Here is a 17,370-nt window from a genome sequence, read left to right on the forward strand (position 1 = left end):
TCCGCCCCTGGCCATCGGCCCAGTTTTAAAGGCTCATTTAGGTCTTCAGACCACTCCACCAATAAGTCCAACGTTACCCTGAAAGGGGCTAGCATCTGATTCAACATAACCATATAGGATATTATGTAATTTTTACACCCTGGCTCTGAATTTAATCAGGGTGGGGATGGTGACATTTTTTGGGGCTGATCCTCCACATACCTCACCAAAATTAAGTGACAGTCATACCCCCCTTTCCACCCCAAAATTATTATTGAGGTATGATCGATAATATAAAAAAAAAAAAAAAAAAGCACCTCAGGAGAAATCTGGGAGGGAGTAAGAGCTAAAAGTAATGATGGGGAAAGATTAATAGACGCCTGTATTGAAATTTGTGAGCACACCTCAAAATTAGATAAAGACACTGGGATTTGTCCAGTCAGCAGGATCGGAACAAAATTCTAAACATAAAACTGGTGTACAGACTAATTACAAGGAGAAAATATGCCCATAATACCCTACCGTGGTACCAAGCTATCTCCACCGCGCAGAGTGGTTGGGTCCAGCTCAAAGATGGAGGAGATATCATTTCCCTCGGGAACAGAAACCAGCGTGCACTTAATCTTCTCCGAATCAATACATAGCCTGGCACGGGCCGGATCTTGCTCCGCATCCATCTGGAGAGTAAATTGCAGTATATGAATCTGATAGAGGCTTTTGGAAGCTGCAAGACCGCTGCATGAAATCCAATTTGCACACTTCCGGCACAAGCTTCAGATATGCTGGAAAATAACAAAAACTGCCGCAAAAAGGAAGAGGTTTTCACCCTGAGCAACCAATCTGGCCTTCCATTGTAGTTTTGGCAAAACCATAAACAGCTGCTGACCACATGAGCCTCGATAATGATGCCAGACATTTGATTTAAACACCGGTCTATGAGGTTGTTGGACCTCACTACAATGCCAGTACCGTTTAGGTGCTGGAATTGCCTACAGACTGGGCTAGAACCCTTCAAGGAGGACTTTACATGGACACAGAAATGGGCCAACCCAAAAATACTGAGTGCTGCTGTGAGCCACTCAATGCTACAGGAGTCACGGCACTGCCCGGTTACTTCTCACCTGTGCCAGTTGTCCTGAAGAGTCACACCAATAGCTGGAGGGGGTATTTATCAAAGTACTAACTAATCAGCGCTGAACTATCATGTTACAGGCGGTGCCCCTAAGAGGCCACAAAACTGATATAGTGGTCCTTAGGCAAACCAACCAAATTAGATTTCTTTGCATTCACTTTCATAATTATCCCCGAATGTTCTCTTGTTAATGCAAGGAATTAAAATGCTAAAGTTGTGGCCAATCCGCTGACAGATACATTTAACACTACATCACGCTCTAGGAAAACGCTGGAGAACAAACGCTCAAGATAAGGAAACGCCTCCTCCAGGTAACACCATAAACTAAGACCATTTCCTTATATATAACCAGAGGGCCTCTGGGGTCTAGTCAGCTGTTCGCTCAAACAGGACAGTCACCAACAGCCCAACTCAACAGGACCTCAGTCCTTTCTTTACAAGTAGCAGCAAAATTTGTGTGACCGTACATAATCCAGGCCCACTGGTACAGTCACCTCAGAATATCTAGCTATTACAGTGTGCACAAATTCGATCTCATGTAAGGAAGACATGCACATACAGTGCCTTGCTAAAGTATTCACCCCCTTTGCATTTTTCATGTTGTTGCCTCACAACCTGGAATTAAAATGGATTGTTGAAGGTTTGCATCATTTCATTCACAGAACACGGCTACAACTGTGAAGATTTTTATTTGATTTTTTATTTCGAAGCAAACATAGGACAAAACAGAAAACTTCAGCGTGCGTAACTATTGACTCCCCTAAAGTCAGTACTTTGTAGAGCCACCTTTTGCAGCAATTACATCTGCAAGTCACTTTGGATAAGTCTCTATGAGCTTGCCACATTTTGCCACTGGGATTTTTGCTCATTCCTCAAGGCAAAACTGCTCCAGCTCCTTCATGTTGGATGGTTTCCGCTTGTGAACAGCAATCTTCAAGTCTGACCGCACATTCTCTATTGGATTGAGTTCTGGGCTTTCACTAGGCCATTCCAACACATTTAAATGTTTCCCCTTACACCACTCGAGTGTTGCTTTAGCAGTATGCTTCGGGTCATTGTCCTGCTGGAAGGTGAACCTCCGTTCCAGTCTCATCAAATTACATGCAGACTGAAACAGGTTTTGCTCAAGAATATCCCTGTATTTAGCACCATCCATCTTTCCCTCGACTCGAAACAGTTTCCCAGACCCTGCTGCTGAAAAACATCCCCACAGCATGATGCTGCCACCACCATGTTTCACTGAGGGGATGGTGTTCTTGGGCTGACGGGATGTGTTGGGTTTGCGCCAGACATATCATTTTCCTTGGTGGCCGAAAAGTTACATTTTAGTCTCATCTGACCAGAGCACCTTCCTCCATACATTTGGGGAGTCGTCCACATGCCTTTTGGCAAACTCAAAACGTCCCTTCTTATTTTTAACAGTAACAAATGTTTTTTTTCTGGCCACTCTTCCGTAAAGCCCAGCTCTATGGACTGTACAGCTTATTGTGGACACATGCGCAGATACACCAGTCTCTGCTGTGGAACTCTGCAGCTCCTTCAGGGTTACCTTTGGTCTCTGCGCTGCCTCTCTGATTAATGCCCTCCTTGCCCGGTCTGAGTTTTGGAGGCCGGCCCTCTCTTGGCAGGTTTGTTGTGGTGCCATGTTCTTTCCATTTGAAGATGATGGATTTGATGGTGCTCTGGGGATCATCAAAGACTTGGATATTTTTTTGTATAACCAAACCCAGACTTGTACTTCTCAACAACTTTGTCCCTAACTTGTTTGGAGAGCTCCTTGGTCTTCATGGTGTGATGCCTCTTGCTTAGTGGTGTTGCAGCCTCTGGGGCCTTTCAGAAAAGATGTGTTTATACTGACTAATCATGTGACACTTAGATTGCACACAGGTGGACTTCATTTCACTAATTAGGTGACTTATGAAGGTAATTGGTTGCACAACAGCTTTTGAGGGGCTTCATAGCAAAGGGGATGAATACATATGCACATGCCAATTTTCTGATTTTTATTTATAAAATTCTTTATATAAATTTCGCTCATTTCATTTCACCAACTTAGACTATTTTGTGCAGATCCATCACATAAAATTCAGATTAAAAAAAACAACAAAAAACACAACTACAACACCACGCGTTGTAATGCAACAAAATAGGTAAAAAGCCAAGGGGGGGGGGGGGAATGAATACTTTAGCAAGGCACTGTATATATAGTCATGTATGCCTTCTGTATAAAGCCCTTGAGATATGTAGCTTGATTGTCAGGGGGAAGGGGTGATTGCAGAGGGCTATGAAATGGGCAAATCTAGGATGCAAACCAGGATTCGGCTGCACAAGCAGGTGCCAGGGAAAATGAGGAAGGCAAAGCTACGATGGTTGATAGGGACAAGCTGCTTTATTTCGGGTGGCCATGGCACAGGATAGCAAGGCTTCTACCAGCTATCCTCTTACTTACGGAGACCTCCATCTCCAGGCACCCTGCCTCATAGTCAGGATTTTCCTGGGGGAAGAGAATCGGACAGTAACTTACCAGATCCAGAGACGATGACCTCACAAGAGCCACCACATATAGCCAAACGCCACTGGCAAGAGACTGGCTAGACACTCCCAAATAAAACTCGGTTCTCAGACAATTGTTGCAAAGCCGCTCCAGCCAGAATGTCACTCACCTCCGCTGCCAGGTAATGCCCAGTTGCCAGATGCTTGAACCTGAAGAGGCTGTTCCAGTATCCCGCACCCCCTCTACACGGGTCATGTTGCACCACCTACGGACAAAGACACTTTCAGACTACAAAGAAAAGTACCCAACACTCTAAGGACGATTTAGAGCAGCGCACTGCAGTGCATTTGTGCAGTGTAACTTTGTGGAAATTGTATGCAAAGTAATGCGTTTTACACTCAGTCCAGTTTGCTTGGACTGCTACCTCTTGCAAATCAGGGTCTCATGTGCAAGTGTGGTATGGTGAAGGAGTGGAGGCAAGTTACGATAGCCTTATCTTTGCTTGCTTACCCCTGTTGAGGAATGTATTTCAGGCTTATGTTCTGCACCTACATAAGACAGTACAGTTGGCGTGGGCGATCCCCTTATACTTGCCCTGGGCAGATCCATACACAAGGTTTAAGTTTGCACGGATATCCAGATTTCGATAACTCAAAAGACGTATGGTGACGCGCAAGACTGCAAAGCGCATTGTACATAAGCAGACAGAACGTCTGGTGGCCTTGTGCTTAGCTGGCAGTAAACCTCATCTCATACAAGCCACACTGGACCACTTACCTCAACTTCCCATAATGCCTTAGAGCTGGTGGCGGAGGTTGCAGATTGCCGGCCGGTGGTCCTGAGGAAGACGTACTGTTTTTTCCTATGGTCATCACAGGTCAAGAATTTTTCCTGCTCAGCGTGGAAAAGCCGCACCACGTCACCCTATTAGGAGGAGACCAAAGATTAGACCATCTAAATGCCAGATACTGGTCAGTGACCAATGGTAGAAGCTCTAAAAAGCAGCAGAGGTACAGTTATTGGTGCAGTGCAGACCTCACTGTGTAGGTTCTAGTTAGGTGAGAACATGGGCAGGCGACACTTATACATACCCACACTGTAATTTCATAGCCCAGTACCACCTGCACAGTGCTTACCCAACACATCTTCTCCCAAATACTGGTTTGTCCACATTCGCAGGGTAGCGATTCCCACACGCCTTACGCTACCAGTGCATCTCAGATCTATTTTTCCGCACAACAAATCCGGCTACTCCTTGGAGAAGTTCCATCTGCCTGGTTCTACCAACGACTGCATGAAATAATTAGCCGAGCAGAGACATTCCCGCCACTGAAGCAAGGCATGATGGGAGCGCCAGTTCTTCGAACCATAGCAGATGCCAGCAATGATCATCAAATACACCCTACACACCTCGCTGCCTTAGACGTCAGACAAGTGGCACCAGACCCCCAGAGAGGGGCTAAAGGCTTCTTATAGAAACCAACAATTCTTGTTGAAAGCAAGGCAACCCTGTTCCCTCACGGTGGTGCATCACTCACCTGATGACCATGTAAAACCCCACACTGGAATGCCAAACTTTATACCGATGCATGACTCCCCAGCAACATCAGGCTAGCCCCACACACAAGCCATGCGTACTTCATAAGAGGTTGGTTAAGTACATACGGTTACTATATAGAAGTAAAGGGGAGGAGAATTTCCTGTTGGAGGCCAAGTCAGACTTGACTCCTTTGTAATAAAATGCCAAAGGCATGAATGCAAGTTCTTCCTCAGCGCTAACCCCTTCTCTGGGCAATATTCTCCCCCTCATTCAGCGCCAACAACATACTCACCCCTTTCAAGATGTCATCCTTATTGTCGCTCCATTTCATGAACAGAACAATCTTCCAGCTGGTGTTACAGTTCACAGAATTCACCTGCAGACGAAGGAGAAAGCGTTAGGACCAAGCGAGCAGCAGAAACATTGGACTAGACATTACTAATCACTCTCCGAGCAGGCAGGATCGGTGCATCAGTCTTCTGCACAGAGGCCACCAACCTGCAGGCTGACCCAACAATCAAGTATGCAGGCCATTAGGGCACTCAGGTGGAGAGGTGTCAAAGCTTCTAAAGGGTGGGAGAAGCGGACAAGTGGGGAAGTTGCCCAGAGCAACCAGCCAGCATTTATCAAGTACATTCTATAAAATTATAGACTGGTTGCTGTGGGCAACTTCATTATTTAGACGCTTTCATACATCTACCTTTAAGAACCATAGGCACTGGATTTACAATTAGTGACCTCATGACCTCTGGCTCCGCCTACAAAATGGTTGCCTCCGTTGCGAATGTGACCGGCACGCCACCAATATACCTTCACAATAGTCCCTTGTTACCAGACTGTACAAGCCCACCGAACACTCACCTCATTGCAGCCGGGATTATCAGACAGCTGCTGGCTGCTGGCGTGTAATGGCTGGCCGGCATTCACTGGGTTAAGGACAACTTTATCGCCAATCACAACCTGCAAAACAAACAGTACGCTAGTCAGTGACAAAGTGAATCTGACATGAAAGCCAGTATTGTTCTGGAGAGCACAAGGCATATATGGGAGGGCTGGGAGCGAAACTGAAGCAATTATATAGATTAAGATCAGTATGAAGATTGGCAGCACGACCGACCGTCCCTGGCATGAAATACAGAGAAATACGTTTCAACAGCAACTGAGCAGAGAAGCCGAAACGCTCGGTGTAACCTAGCATCTGCCACAAATCCTACTGAGCTGCCGCTGCTCATTTACCGATGTTGACCATTGCCCTAATACAAGGAACATATCAAAAAGGTGAATTAAGTCCATGAAGTCTGGAGGTAGCCATGTTCTCCACCCATCAGTTCTCCTCAGCGCTGACCCACCCCAGCCTGCACGTTGCGAATGCAATGGTGAGACATCATACAGGTCAAACCACGTACAAGAGGAAGGGTCTTTCTCAAACAACTTCCGTGTAAAGAACAAACATCCTGGGACATCACACACCAACTTGTCACTGAGTCCTGAGGGCCAAAGTAGTGTCTGAAGAGGGGGGGGTGGGGATTCCTTGCCCATCTCCGATAAGGGAAAGGAGTACCGGAAATCAGATCTTTCCTATATCTGGGACTCACTCGCCCAGCGAAATTTCCACAGGAAAGCGCATTTCTACCAAAGTAATGTAGTCCATCAAAGAGCAATTCCTGTATTAAAAAGAGTCCTGATGTCCCATCACCAGGATACAGATTAGCTGTATATAAACACTAGAGATGAGCGGGTTCGGTTTTACTCGGTTCTCAAAATGGCATCTTATTGGCTCACGGACGTCACGTGTTTTGGATAGCCAATAGGAAAAATCCGGATAAAACCGAACTGGCGTTAATTCTTGCGTTACATCCGAACCCGCTCATCTCTTATAAAAACCAAGCAGTTTTTAGGAGGCAAGCAGAAAAGTTTAAATTATAGGACTGAAGTGGAAGCAGCCTGAAATCGGAGGTGACCAGACGACTCGTTGGTTCATCTATACACAGGGCCTTTCCCAGGATGCACAAATGATGGCGTCTACAGATTTTACCGCTTGTAAAAGGGACCTGAACAGATAACAGATGGGCAGCAAACGGTTAAAGGTAGATTCTGCATACACCGGACATTGCTGTTCACAAATAGCAGCTGTACCTGGAGGCAACCGCCAGCTAATAAGCGGAAACGTTACAGAGAGTGTAGCAAGACGAAGCAAGATGAAGCCTTCAGTCTAGAGGAAAAAACCATGTATTCAGTCTGACCCAAATTAGCGAGGACCTGAGGCAGACGTTTTAGCTTAGGAAACACTTTCAGCCAAGCTGCGTCAGGGGAGGCAAAGTCTACACAGGAGCTAAACAATCATTTCACACTCTTTCCTGCACAGGAATGGATCTCTACGCACACATTGTAACACCGCCTGTGTCCGATCACAAAATACAGGCAGGGGGGGGCGACAATCTTCTTGCGACTAAATCTAGGAAAGAATATGGATGCACCAGGAGCGGAGAAACCGGAAACCAGCGAGGATGAAGAATCCGGGTGGCCAAGAGCATATACTATAGTACATACAGTTTACCATTATCCTCCTCTGCTTCCAACCCATTTACCAATTGCACCTTTTATTCGCTGCCCTTGTTACCTGCCAAACCACTATTTAGCATTACACCCCAAAGTTAGCTCCATGAGGAAGGTCTGTCCTCTGAATGCCCATCAGACAACGTTTACATGTGCCTTCCCCCTACCCCAGGCATGTCCAAACTGCGGCCCTCCAGCTGTTGAGAAACTTCACATCCCAGCATGCCCTGACACAGCTTTAGCATTCTCTGACAGCACAACTGTGTCAGGGCATGCTGGGATATGTGGTTTCTTAACAGCTGGAGGGCCGCAGTTTGGACATGCCTGCTCTACCCGTTATCAAGGTCTCTCCCACCAGATTCTCCTTTCTCTATTACCCCCCAGGAATAGTCTTCCTTCCTACAAATGTGTCCTCAATCATCATTGCTGAAGTCGTGGCAAACAGCCCCTCTCGGTGCGCCAGGTCCTGTGAAACTCTGCTAGCGTCTGGAGTCTTTACTGCTGAAAATTAGTCTTCGTTGCAACACGATGCGACTAGGACGCACCAGGAAACTGACGACTACTACAGCTTATGTGACACTTTTATATTTGTGTGCAACAGAGTCTCTGAACCTTTTGAGCCATTCGCCTACTCTATTCCATTAATAGGTCTCCTCTGACCATATGACACCCACGCTATCAGGGCTTTGCCCTCACCACTCGGCCCACCACCCGACTAGACATATCCCCAACCTCCATTCCCTCCTCCAAACGTCACCTCCACACTTGCCCATCATCGCTCACTCTTTTTCCACTTGCCCCTTCCTCACCTTTACCTCCAGACTCAATGTTACCACTTCCTCAACCACTCCATAATACTTCCATCGCCAACTTCCCGGATAGCTTAGCTGCCACCAATCTGCTGCTTTAACAGCGCTGCCAAATCTCCGGTACGTTATAAATAAGCCACGGACTTCACACACTCACACTGTCCCCGATGGAGCGCAACTTGTAGAACGGCTGGATATAGAACCAGGAGCCTTCATTTCCAGCTTCATCCAAGGTCACACGCATGGCGTTCTTCTCCAGCAGCGCAGGGAGACGCTTGTTCACAGTCAGGTACTTGTTACTTTTCAAGTGCAGCATCTAAAAGGGAGGACAACACTGGGACATAAGGATTGTTACCAGCTCCCCTTAGCAATCACAGGCATAACCTCCTGTAACACTAAACCAGCGGCTTCTACGTTCTTACCACCTACAGGCGGCTATGATCGTACATACCTTCTTACAAAAACACTTAATACAAATATTACTTTAGTATACATCTGCGGTTACCATATTGTCTTTATACAGATGTGTCCTCATACAACTGGTCTCAACAAGTCATGAGACACTAGAGAGCCACCAGGTCGCGTCCGACTACCAATGCTTGGCGTCTTATTATCCATAAGTGTCTTAGTCGCAATGTGATACGGTTAGAAGGCACCAAGAGAGACTGATAATTAATTTGATATCCGCCACTTGTATATTACTGTGCGTCGGTCGGTAAAGGTAGCACAACGAACTTTGTGCGGATAATAAATTTAAAAAAAGCTGGGCCGGCACTTCATATGCAGATTCAGTCGCACACAGATATACAAGTTTAAACAATGGTTTTGATCCTACACTCATGCGCCAAAAAGATAAGCAGCCTGGATATAGTGGTAAATAGTGTCACCCACACTATAGAAATGTGCAGAAAAAAATGGGTTACCACACCAATTCACGGGCGCTTCACAGGGTTTAGTCTGGTAGCTGGACTCTTGCAAAGGATCTAGTGTTGTGTATACCTAGACAGAGAATACATACATAGTGTAACACTGTTTAAAATATGTGATAGGAATTGGTGTTCTAGCGTGAACCCGTACCAGATAGATTGGTCTACATGAAGTAGACAAAATCACTTGTCTTAGACTCAAAAACGTCAGATCACAGCCAGAAAATCTCCCCTTCTGATCTTCATCAAATGGGGTCTCCCTCCACATGAACTCAAAGCAATGTCATATGTAATGAAAGAGGATCCAATAGTGTAATAACGTAAAAACAATTTAATGCAATATTAAAATGGGACAGGTGGACTCTCACCGATTTTGTAGGTCTAACAAGTAGACAAAAGTGCATGCAAAACAATCAGGCGTCCCCAGAAAGTAAAGTTGCCAGCAAGGGAGTCCTCCACATGTACCCAGGATACCGTTCACCAACGCGTTTCGATAACAGCTTGTTATCTTCCTCACACCTTGAGGAAGATAACAAGCTGTTATCGAAACGCGTTGGTGAACGGTATCCTGGGTACATGTGGAGGACTCCCTTGCTGGCAACTTTACTTTCTGGGGACGCCTGATTGTTTTGCATGCACTTTTGTCTACTTGTTAGACCTACAAAATCGGTGAGAGTCCACCTGTCCCATTTTAATATTGCATTAAATTGTTTTTACGTTATTACACTATTGGATCCTCTTTCATTACATATGACATTGCTTTGAGTTCATGTGGAGGGAGACCCCATTTGATGAAGATCAGAAGGGGAGATTTTCTGGCTGTGATCTGACGTTTTTGAGTCTAAGACAAGTGATTTTGTCTACTTCATGTAGACCAATCTATCTGGTACGGGTTCACGCTAGAACACCAATTCCTATCACATATTTTAAACAGTGTTACACTATGTATGTATTCTCTGTCTAGGTATACACAACACTAGATCCTTTGCAAGAGTCCAACTACCAGACTAAACCCTGTGAAGCGCCCGTGAACAGATATACAAGTGTTGCATAACAAAATGAATCACCGTTACCTGGTGCGTCCTAGTTGCACAGCATTGCGTCAAAGATGCATTTCCGGATTTATAGTAGGACATTAGCTTTTGAAGTAGATAAGGTTAGGTGCATCCTGTTACACATGCCAATACCAGGTTAGCTCCTGTGGTCTACTTCCTGCAGGGTAACATTAGGTTTTAGGTCATCGCCAGCGCACAGCGCCATACCGCAAGACCCCAACCGGCCTTCCAATATAAGGCACCCATGCGAGGGTCAATTAGTAGTTATTGCCCGGTAATCACTAGTCATTACTACCCTATACAATGGAAAAATGCGTACGTTTAGCAGGTAGGCACTGCACACCTGACCTAATAGCACCTGTATGCATGGGAGGGCACCCACATCTGAAATAACACAGCCCATTAGTAGCCATTGTCTGGTGACCACATGACAATGACTGTGTACTGCAGAAAAGGTTTCTCCATAGATTGGGAAAGAGGTGGGAGGAGGTGCACTGTGCTCTCTCCGCCATACTGGACCAAGACACACGTGGGAGCACCTCATTTGGAAGAGGGGCGTCCCTTTTTCCACCAATGTGCCCCTTTACATTTTTCACACTGTTTTTAGATCACTATACAATAATTATAAGCTTTTAAAGATGGGGTGGACTGAAAGCCAAACTCTCCTGAATTTAATAAATAAAATAAAAAAATAAAAAAAAACACATGAATGCAAAATCCCTAATGTAGTAAAGAAGTCACCCGTGTGCTCTCACCCCTGGTAATAGAGAAAAGTCAACCAAGTAATTCAGCGTTGGGCAGCGATTTTTGCAGTCCTGCGGTAGGATAGTCGCCGCCTACAGGTGGAGTGTGTTTTCGCTGTGCAAGTGTGCGATCGCATGTGTAGCAGAGCTGCACAAACTGGATTTTGTGGAGTCTCTGCGCAGCCCAGGACTTGCTTATCCTGTGCGATTGTTTGCTGCTGATCTGGGCCGGAGCAGACGTCAGACCCCCTCCCTGAAAATGCCTGAGTCCGCCTGCGGTTTTTACTGGACACTCCCTGAAAAACGGTCAGTTGCCACCCACAAATACCCTCTTCCAGTCAATCACCTTGCGTACGCCCACGTATAGATTCTTCGTACCATCCCGTCGCAGGGCACAGATGCCCGTTGCAGCCGTGCAATGCAGTGCATATGCAGTTATGATCTGATCGCCCGCTGGGCGATCAAATCTGAATGACCCCCTTGTCTCTGTGTCTGAACCTATACTACTGAACTCATTTGCACAGATGTGCTGGTTTTCCTCTATAGTAGGTTTTCCTCTATAGCAGAGTCTAGCGAGGCCATTGCATAATCCCTTTCGTATCATCAAAAGTCTGTTACCATGTCTGTTCTTGGGTCAATGATCCTGTAGCCTTTAGCACTCCATAATTATCAAACAAGATCCTCACCTAATGCTCTGTTTCGTAGCTCTCCTTGTTTTAAAACAAATATAAAGCAATACTTTGCCTGTGAAATCGGATGCGTTTTACACTAGATCGCACCATGCCAAAGTTCATATGCAATTTTCTCCACCCTCCTGGTGAATAATCTGTTTTGCAAGTAATTAGTCTTCATTGCGCACTCACCCGGGGATTTTGCAGATGACTTTGAACCATGCAGAGGATCACCGCAGCTAGTGTTACATCTAGTCTATTAGCAAGCTCCTTTGTCACTGGTTTATGTGAAACGGTCTATACCATGTTGTTCTAGGTCCAGTAAATTCACCCCCATTGTCAAGGTGAAACTGGGGAGCGCATTTTCCAAAACTTGTTACTAGTCTTTGTCCTGCAGTCTGACAGATACATCGTCTTTGTTCTTCATTTAGAGGTTTGGCTGAATATCGTGAATAATAGTCCAAGTCAGTATGTACCTGCTGCCCCCGACAAGGGCAATTTTACAGGACCGTACACTTCACGGTGCTGGATAATGAGCCATGACATGGTGCAGGGTAATGAGAGGTCAGGAGACTTACTTTCAGAATTCTAGCTCTTGGGCACCTCAGTAATGGGTTGGTATTAACATCACAACCCACAGGATCCAGATTGTCAGAATGCCGAGAGAGGCATTCCAACGGAGTTTGGCAAGACTTAACTCGAGTGCACAACTGGATCACCGGCATTATTACTTCCGTCAGCAAGTTCGAGATCTCTGATCCAGGTAAAGTTTTGTAACTAACTTTCTTTCACTTTGTGATCTATACATAGGTTTTGGGAGAATCCAAAAGGGACAGGTGACCGTGTGGTCCTAATGACAACCTGGATCTATCTGGAAATGTTCTATTGCTCCAAGTTGAACAAATTAGTTCAACCAATTTCCTACAATTAAGACGTGCTCTTATTTCCTTATTGTAAGACTTTACTTCAGTGGCTTTAAGGGTTATTCTGGTGTCATGTTTCGGGTTATTATGCATTTGTTCCATTCTACTTCCGTTCATCTATAGGCCTACTGATAATAATGTTATTTATATAGCAATTTTCTCCTAATAGGACTCAGAGTGCCTTACATTGGCTTTTACAAAAAAAAAAAAAAAACAAGCTTAACAGTAGATACAGTATTAGTGAAACTCTGAGGACAGGAAAGTCTTAAGTCATTTTTGAAGGATTCTAGAACGAGGGCCTCTCGATCTGTGCGGGGGGAGAGAGAGTTCCATAGAGTCGGAGCCACAAAGCTAAAAGCTTGACCCCCAGAATAATTCCAGGAGACTCTGGGTACTGTCAGTAGAACTTTATCTACAGATAGCAGGAATAGAGTGGGGTAGTAAGGGATTAGAAGCCGCTTTGAGTACCCTGGGCCCTGACCATGTTGGGCTTTGAAAGTCAGTAAGCCAATCTTGATTCACCTTCTTACAGGTGGCCAGTGGAGGGAGTAGAGGATGGGTGTTCTGTGGCTAGAACGGGGGTAATAGACTGGCAGCTGTGTTTTGTACAAGCTGCAAGCAGTGCAATTCTTTTGCTGGAAGGTCAAGGTAGAGGGCACTGCAGTAGTCCAGGGCCGGTTCTAGACCCCGTTCCCCCACTCCCGAAGGTGCACGCCCAAAAAAATAAGATGATTTTGGTAGTTATCGATAAATCAGTTTCTCTGAATCTACTCGGGGACACTGGAGTTCATACACCTGGGGTGTGAAGAATGGAGAACCGAGGTGGCACAATATATGCAAATTGATTGAAGTGCACAGATGGCTCACCCTCTACCTCCAGTTTGGAAAATTGTCCGGAGAGAATAGGGAACATGAAAAAGATATACAGGAAGGAACCATATGTGCCATGGTGTAAACCAATAACATTGTAAACTAAATTCTTAAATTAAACTAGCAGAAAACCATATTGAATCAATGTAACAAGAACATACACAGGCAGGCAGCACCGAGGCGGGTGTCTAGTGTCCAAGTGGATTCAGAGAAACCAATTTAATCGGCAAGTACCAAAATCTTCTTTTCTCTGTCATCCACTAGGGGACGTCCCAAATATACTCCCATGGGCGGGAGTGCTGTCCGAAGCCTGTAGAACCAAACGGCCAAAAGTAGAATCCTTAGCCTCAAACTTGTAAAAACGAGTAAATGTATGGGCCGAAAACTACGTTGCAGCTCTACAAAGCTGACTCGTAGAGGCTCCCTTGGCAGCCACCCAGGAAGTCCCTACCAATCTGGTGGTGTGAGCTCTCACCTGAAATGGGACCTTCTTACCACTAGCCACATAAGCCTGCTGGATAGAGAGAGTCTCATCCACCTTGACAAGGTTTGCTTTGTCGCCGGCCAACCCCGTTTTGGCCCACTATACAAGACAAACAACACATCCAACCATCTCAGGGACTTAGTTGCTAGTACATACACTCTTACGATATCCAGTGAACCATCGCCATCCGAACAGTCGGAACCACAATAGGATGGTTGATGTGAAAACTCAAAACTACCTTGGGCAGGAACTCTGCCTTAGGCCCTCATTCCGAATTGTTCGCTCGCTAGCTGCTTTTAGTAGCATTGCACACGCTAGGCCGCCGCCCTCTGGGAGTGTATCTTAGCTTAGCAGAATAGCGAACAAAAGATTAGCAGAACTGCTACTAAATAATTCTTTGCAGTTTCTGAGTAGCTCCAGACCTACTCACAGATTGCGATCAGCTCAGTCCGTTTAGTTCCTGGTTTGACGTCAGAAACACGCCCTGCGTTCGGCCAGACACTCCCGCGTTTTTCCCTGACACGCTTGCGTTTTTAGCACACTCCCGGAAAACGCTCAGTTACCACCCAGAAACGCCCCTTTCCTGTCAATCATTCACCGATCAGCAGAGCGAATGAAAAGCGCCACAGGATCCACAGCAAAACTGCTAAGTTTTTAGTTAACTAAGCGCATGCGCCCTGTGTGCCTTGCGCATGCGCAATTTGCAACAAATCGCAGCATAGTGAAAATCGGCAACGAGCGAAAAACTCGTAATGACCCCCTTAGTACGAAGTTCTGCTCTATCCTCATGAAACCACAAAAAAGGACTTTTGCAAGATAAAGCGCCTAGTTCCGAAACCCTCCTTGCTGAAGCCAATGCAAGCAACAGACACAAATTTAAGATCAGCTCTTTCCAACGGTTCAAAAGTGTCAGATCTTAAAAATTCTAAAACCAGATTCAAATCCCATGGAGCCGTGGGATGACGAAAAAAGGTAGCTGAAGCCTCAACACACCCTGCAAGAAAGTCTGCACTTTCTGCAAGGAAGCCAGACGTTGCTTAAAGAAATTAGAAAGGGCTGAGATCTGTACCTTCAAAGATCCCAATCTCAAAACCACCTTCCAAACCATCCTGAAGGAACCGCAATAATCTGTTTAGACGGAACTGTTTGGGGTTCCAACCCTTAGGTTGGCACCAATCCATGCATCTCTTACAAATTCTATGATAGTGAGCCACCGTAACCGGCTTCTTTACTGCAATCATGGTAGGAATCGCCGAACTAGGAATACCCTTATCCCTTAGAATTTTGGTCTCAAGAGCCGAGCCATTAAACGAAGACTGTTCAGGTCTGGATGCAGGAATGGACCCTGAGACAGATTTTCTTTCTGCGGCAACCTCCAAGGCTCCTTTGCCAGGAGACTACTCAGATCTGAATACTAACTCCTGCGAGGCCAGTCCGGAGCTATTAGGATTACCCATGTTCTTTGCCTTTTTACCTTCAATACCCGTGGTAGGAGAGGAAATTGTTGGAATATGTATACCAGATTATAACGCCAGGGAATTGACAACGCATCCACTGCCTTCGGATCCCTTGACCTGGAGACATAGTTCGGAAGCTGATGATTGTGTCGGGAGGCCATGAGGTCCACCTGAGGTAACCCAATCATGTTGAAAATCTGGGAGTGTAGGCCTCACTCTCCTGGAAGCATGTCCCGGCAGCTGAGATAATCCGCCTTCCAGTGGTCTACTCCGGGAATGAAGATGGCCAACAGAATTAAGTCGCGATTTTCAGCCCAGGATAGGATTCTTGCAGCTTCCTTTAGAGCCATTTGGCTTTTTGTTCCTCCTTGTCAGTTTATATATAAGCAGTCGCTGTGACATTGTCTGATTGAATTCTCACATGTTGACCTTTGACTGGCTCTCTGATTGAAGGAGAGTATTGTAGATCGCTCGGAGTTCCAGTACATTTTTGGGGAGACTGCTCTCGCACCGAGACCATCTCCCCTGAAACTGGTGCTTGCCCAGAACTGTGCGCCAACCACTTACACCCGTCAAAATGATCAAATCCCAAATTCCGAACTGCTTTCCTATTGCCAGGTTCCTGTGGATTGACCACCAAGCCAACGAAATTCTGGTTTGAGAAGACAGGCGGATCTTCCTGTGAAGAAAGAGGTGTCTGCCTGCCCCCTGTGAGATTAGGTCCATCTGGAACGTTCGTGAATGAAGCCTGCCGTACTGAATTGCTTCGAAAGATGCTACCATCTTCTCCAGAAGCCTTATGCAAAGGTGTAGAGATACCTTCGGATTCTGCAGCACCCATTGAACCATATGCCTGTTATCTTGAATCTTGTCTTATGGAAGAAAGATCCTGAGCAGTCTCGTATCCAGAACCAGACCCAAGAATTGAAGTCTTTGGGAGGGACTTAAGTTGGATTTCTTGAAATTTATCATCAAACAGTGTTGTGTTAGGACGTGAGAAGTCAATTTTGCATGTCTGATCAGGATATCCAGAGCTGGTGCCTGGATCAAAAGGTCGTCCACGTACGGTATTATAGTTACTCCCAAGGATCGTAACTTTGCCACCATTACTGCCATGATCTTCGTGAAAATCCTCGGAGCTGAGGATAGACTGAATGGGAGCGCTCTGAATTGATAGTGGTTCTTCTCTACCGCAATCCTCAGATATGCTTGGTGTGGTGTCCAGATTGGCACGTGCAGATACGCGTCACTTATGTCTATCGACATAATGAATTCCTCTTGTTCCAACCCAGCTATGACAGACTATCAATTCCAGCTTGAAGCGGTAAAATGTGAGAAATAGATTTAGGACCTTCAGGTTTAGAATGGGTCTGGCCGACACATCTGGTATGGGTACCACAAAATGATTTGAATAAAATCCCGATCCTCTTTGTGGTACCAGCACTGCCACTATGAGCTCTGATAAGACCAACTTTTGGATAGCCGATTTCAATGCCCTTGCCTTTAGAGGGCACTGAGGTAGACCCGTAGTGAAAAATTGGCTGTGAGGACGCATGAGAAACTATTTTGTAACCCTGGGAGATCATATTGTTGACCCAGATCTCTGGAGTGGTTTCGTCCCAGGCTTCCCGAAACTCCGTCAACCGTGCGCCCACCTTGGGAGAACAAAGGTGAGCTGGGAGACAGTCATGCCAGTCTTTTCTGCGGGCTAAGAGTCCTGTTTCCAGCTGG

At 45.8% G+C, this 17,370-nt stretch overlaps 1 protein-coding gene across 4 annotated transcripts in view; it reads right to left on the minus strand.

Moving 5' to 3' along the window:
- ITPR1 (inositol 1,4,5-trisphosphate receptor type 1) overlaps positions 1 to 17,370 on the minus strand; it is a 160,065-nt gene that overhangs the window by 64,572 nt on the left and 78,123 nt on the right. For all 4 annotated transcript variants that reach the window (XM_063941290.1, XM_063941288.1, XM_063941289.1 and 1 more), the window contains exons 7-12: positions 8,668 to 8,826; positions 6,007 to 6,105; positions 5,438 to 5,521; positions 4,383 to 4,529; positions 3,775 to 3,870; positions 502 to 656 (exon numbers count right to left, since the gene is read on the minus strand). In XM_063941290.1, the coding sequence (XP_063797360.1) occupies positions 502 to 656; positions 3,775 to 3,870; positions 4,383 to 4,529; positions 5,438 to 5,521; positions 6,007 to 6,105; positions 8,668 to 8,826 (740 nt within the window). The remainder of the gene's footprint in view (positions 1 to 501; positions 657 to 3,774; positions 3,871 to 4,382; positions 4,530 to 5,437; positions 5,522 to 6,006; positions 6,106 to 8,667; positions 8,827 to 17,370) is intronic.

Source organism: Pseudophryne corroboree, chromosome 9 (assembly GCF_028390025.1).
Source record: "Pseudophryne corroboree isolate aPseCor3 chromosome 9, aPseCor3.hap2, whole genome shotgun sequence".
NCBI lineage: Eukaryota > Metazoa > Chordata > Amphibia > Anura > Myobatrachidae > Pseudophryne > Pseudophryne corroboree.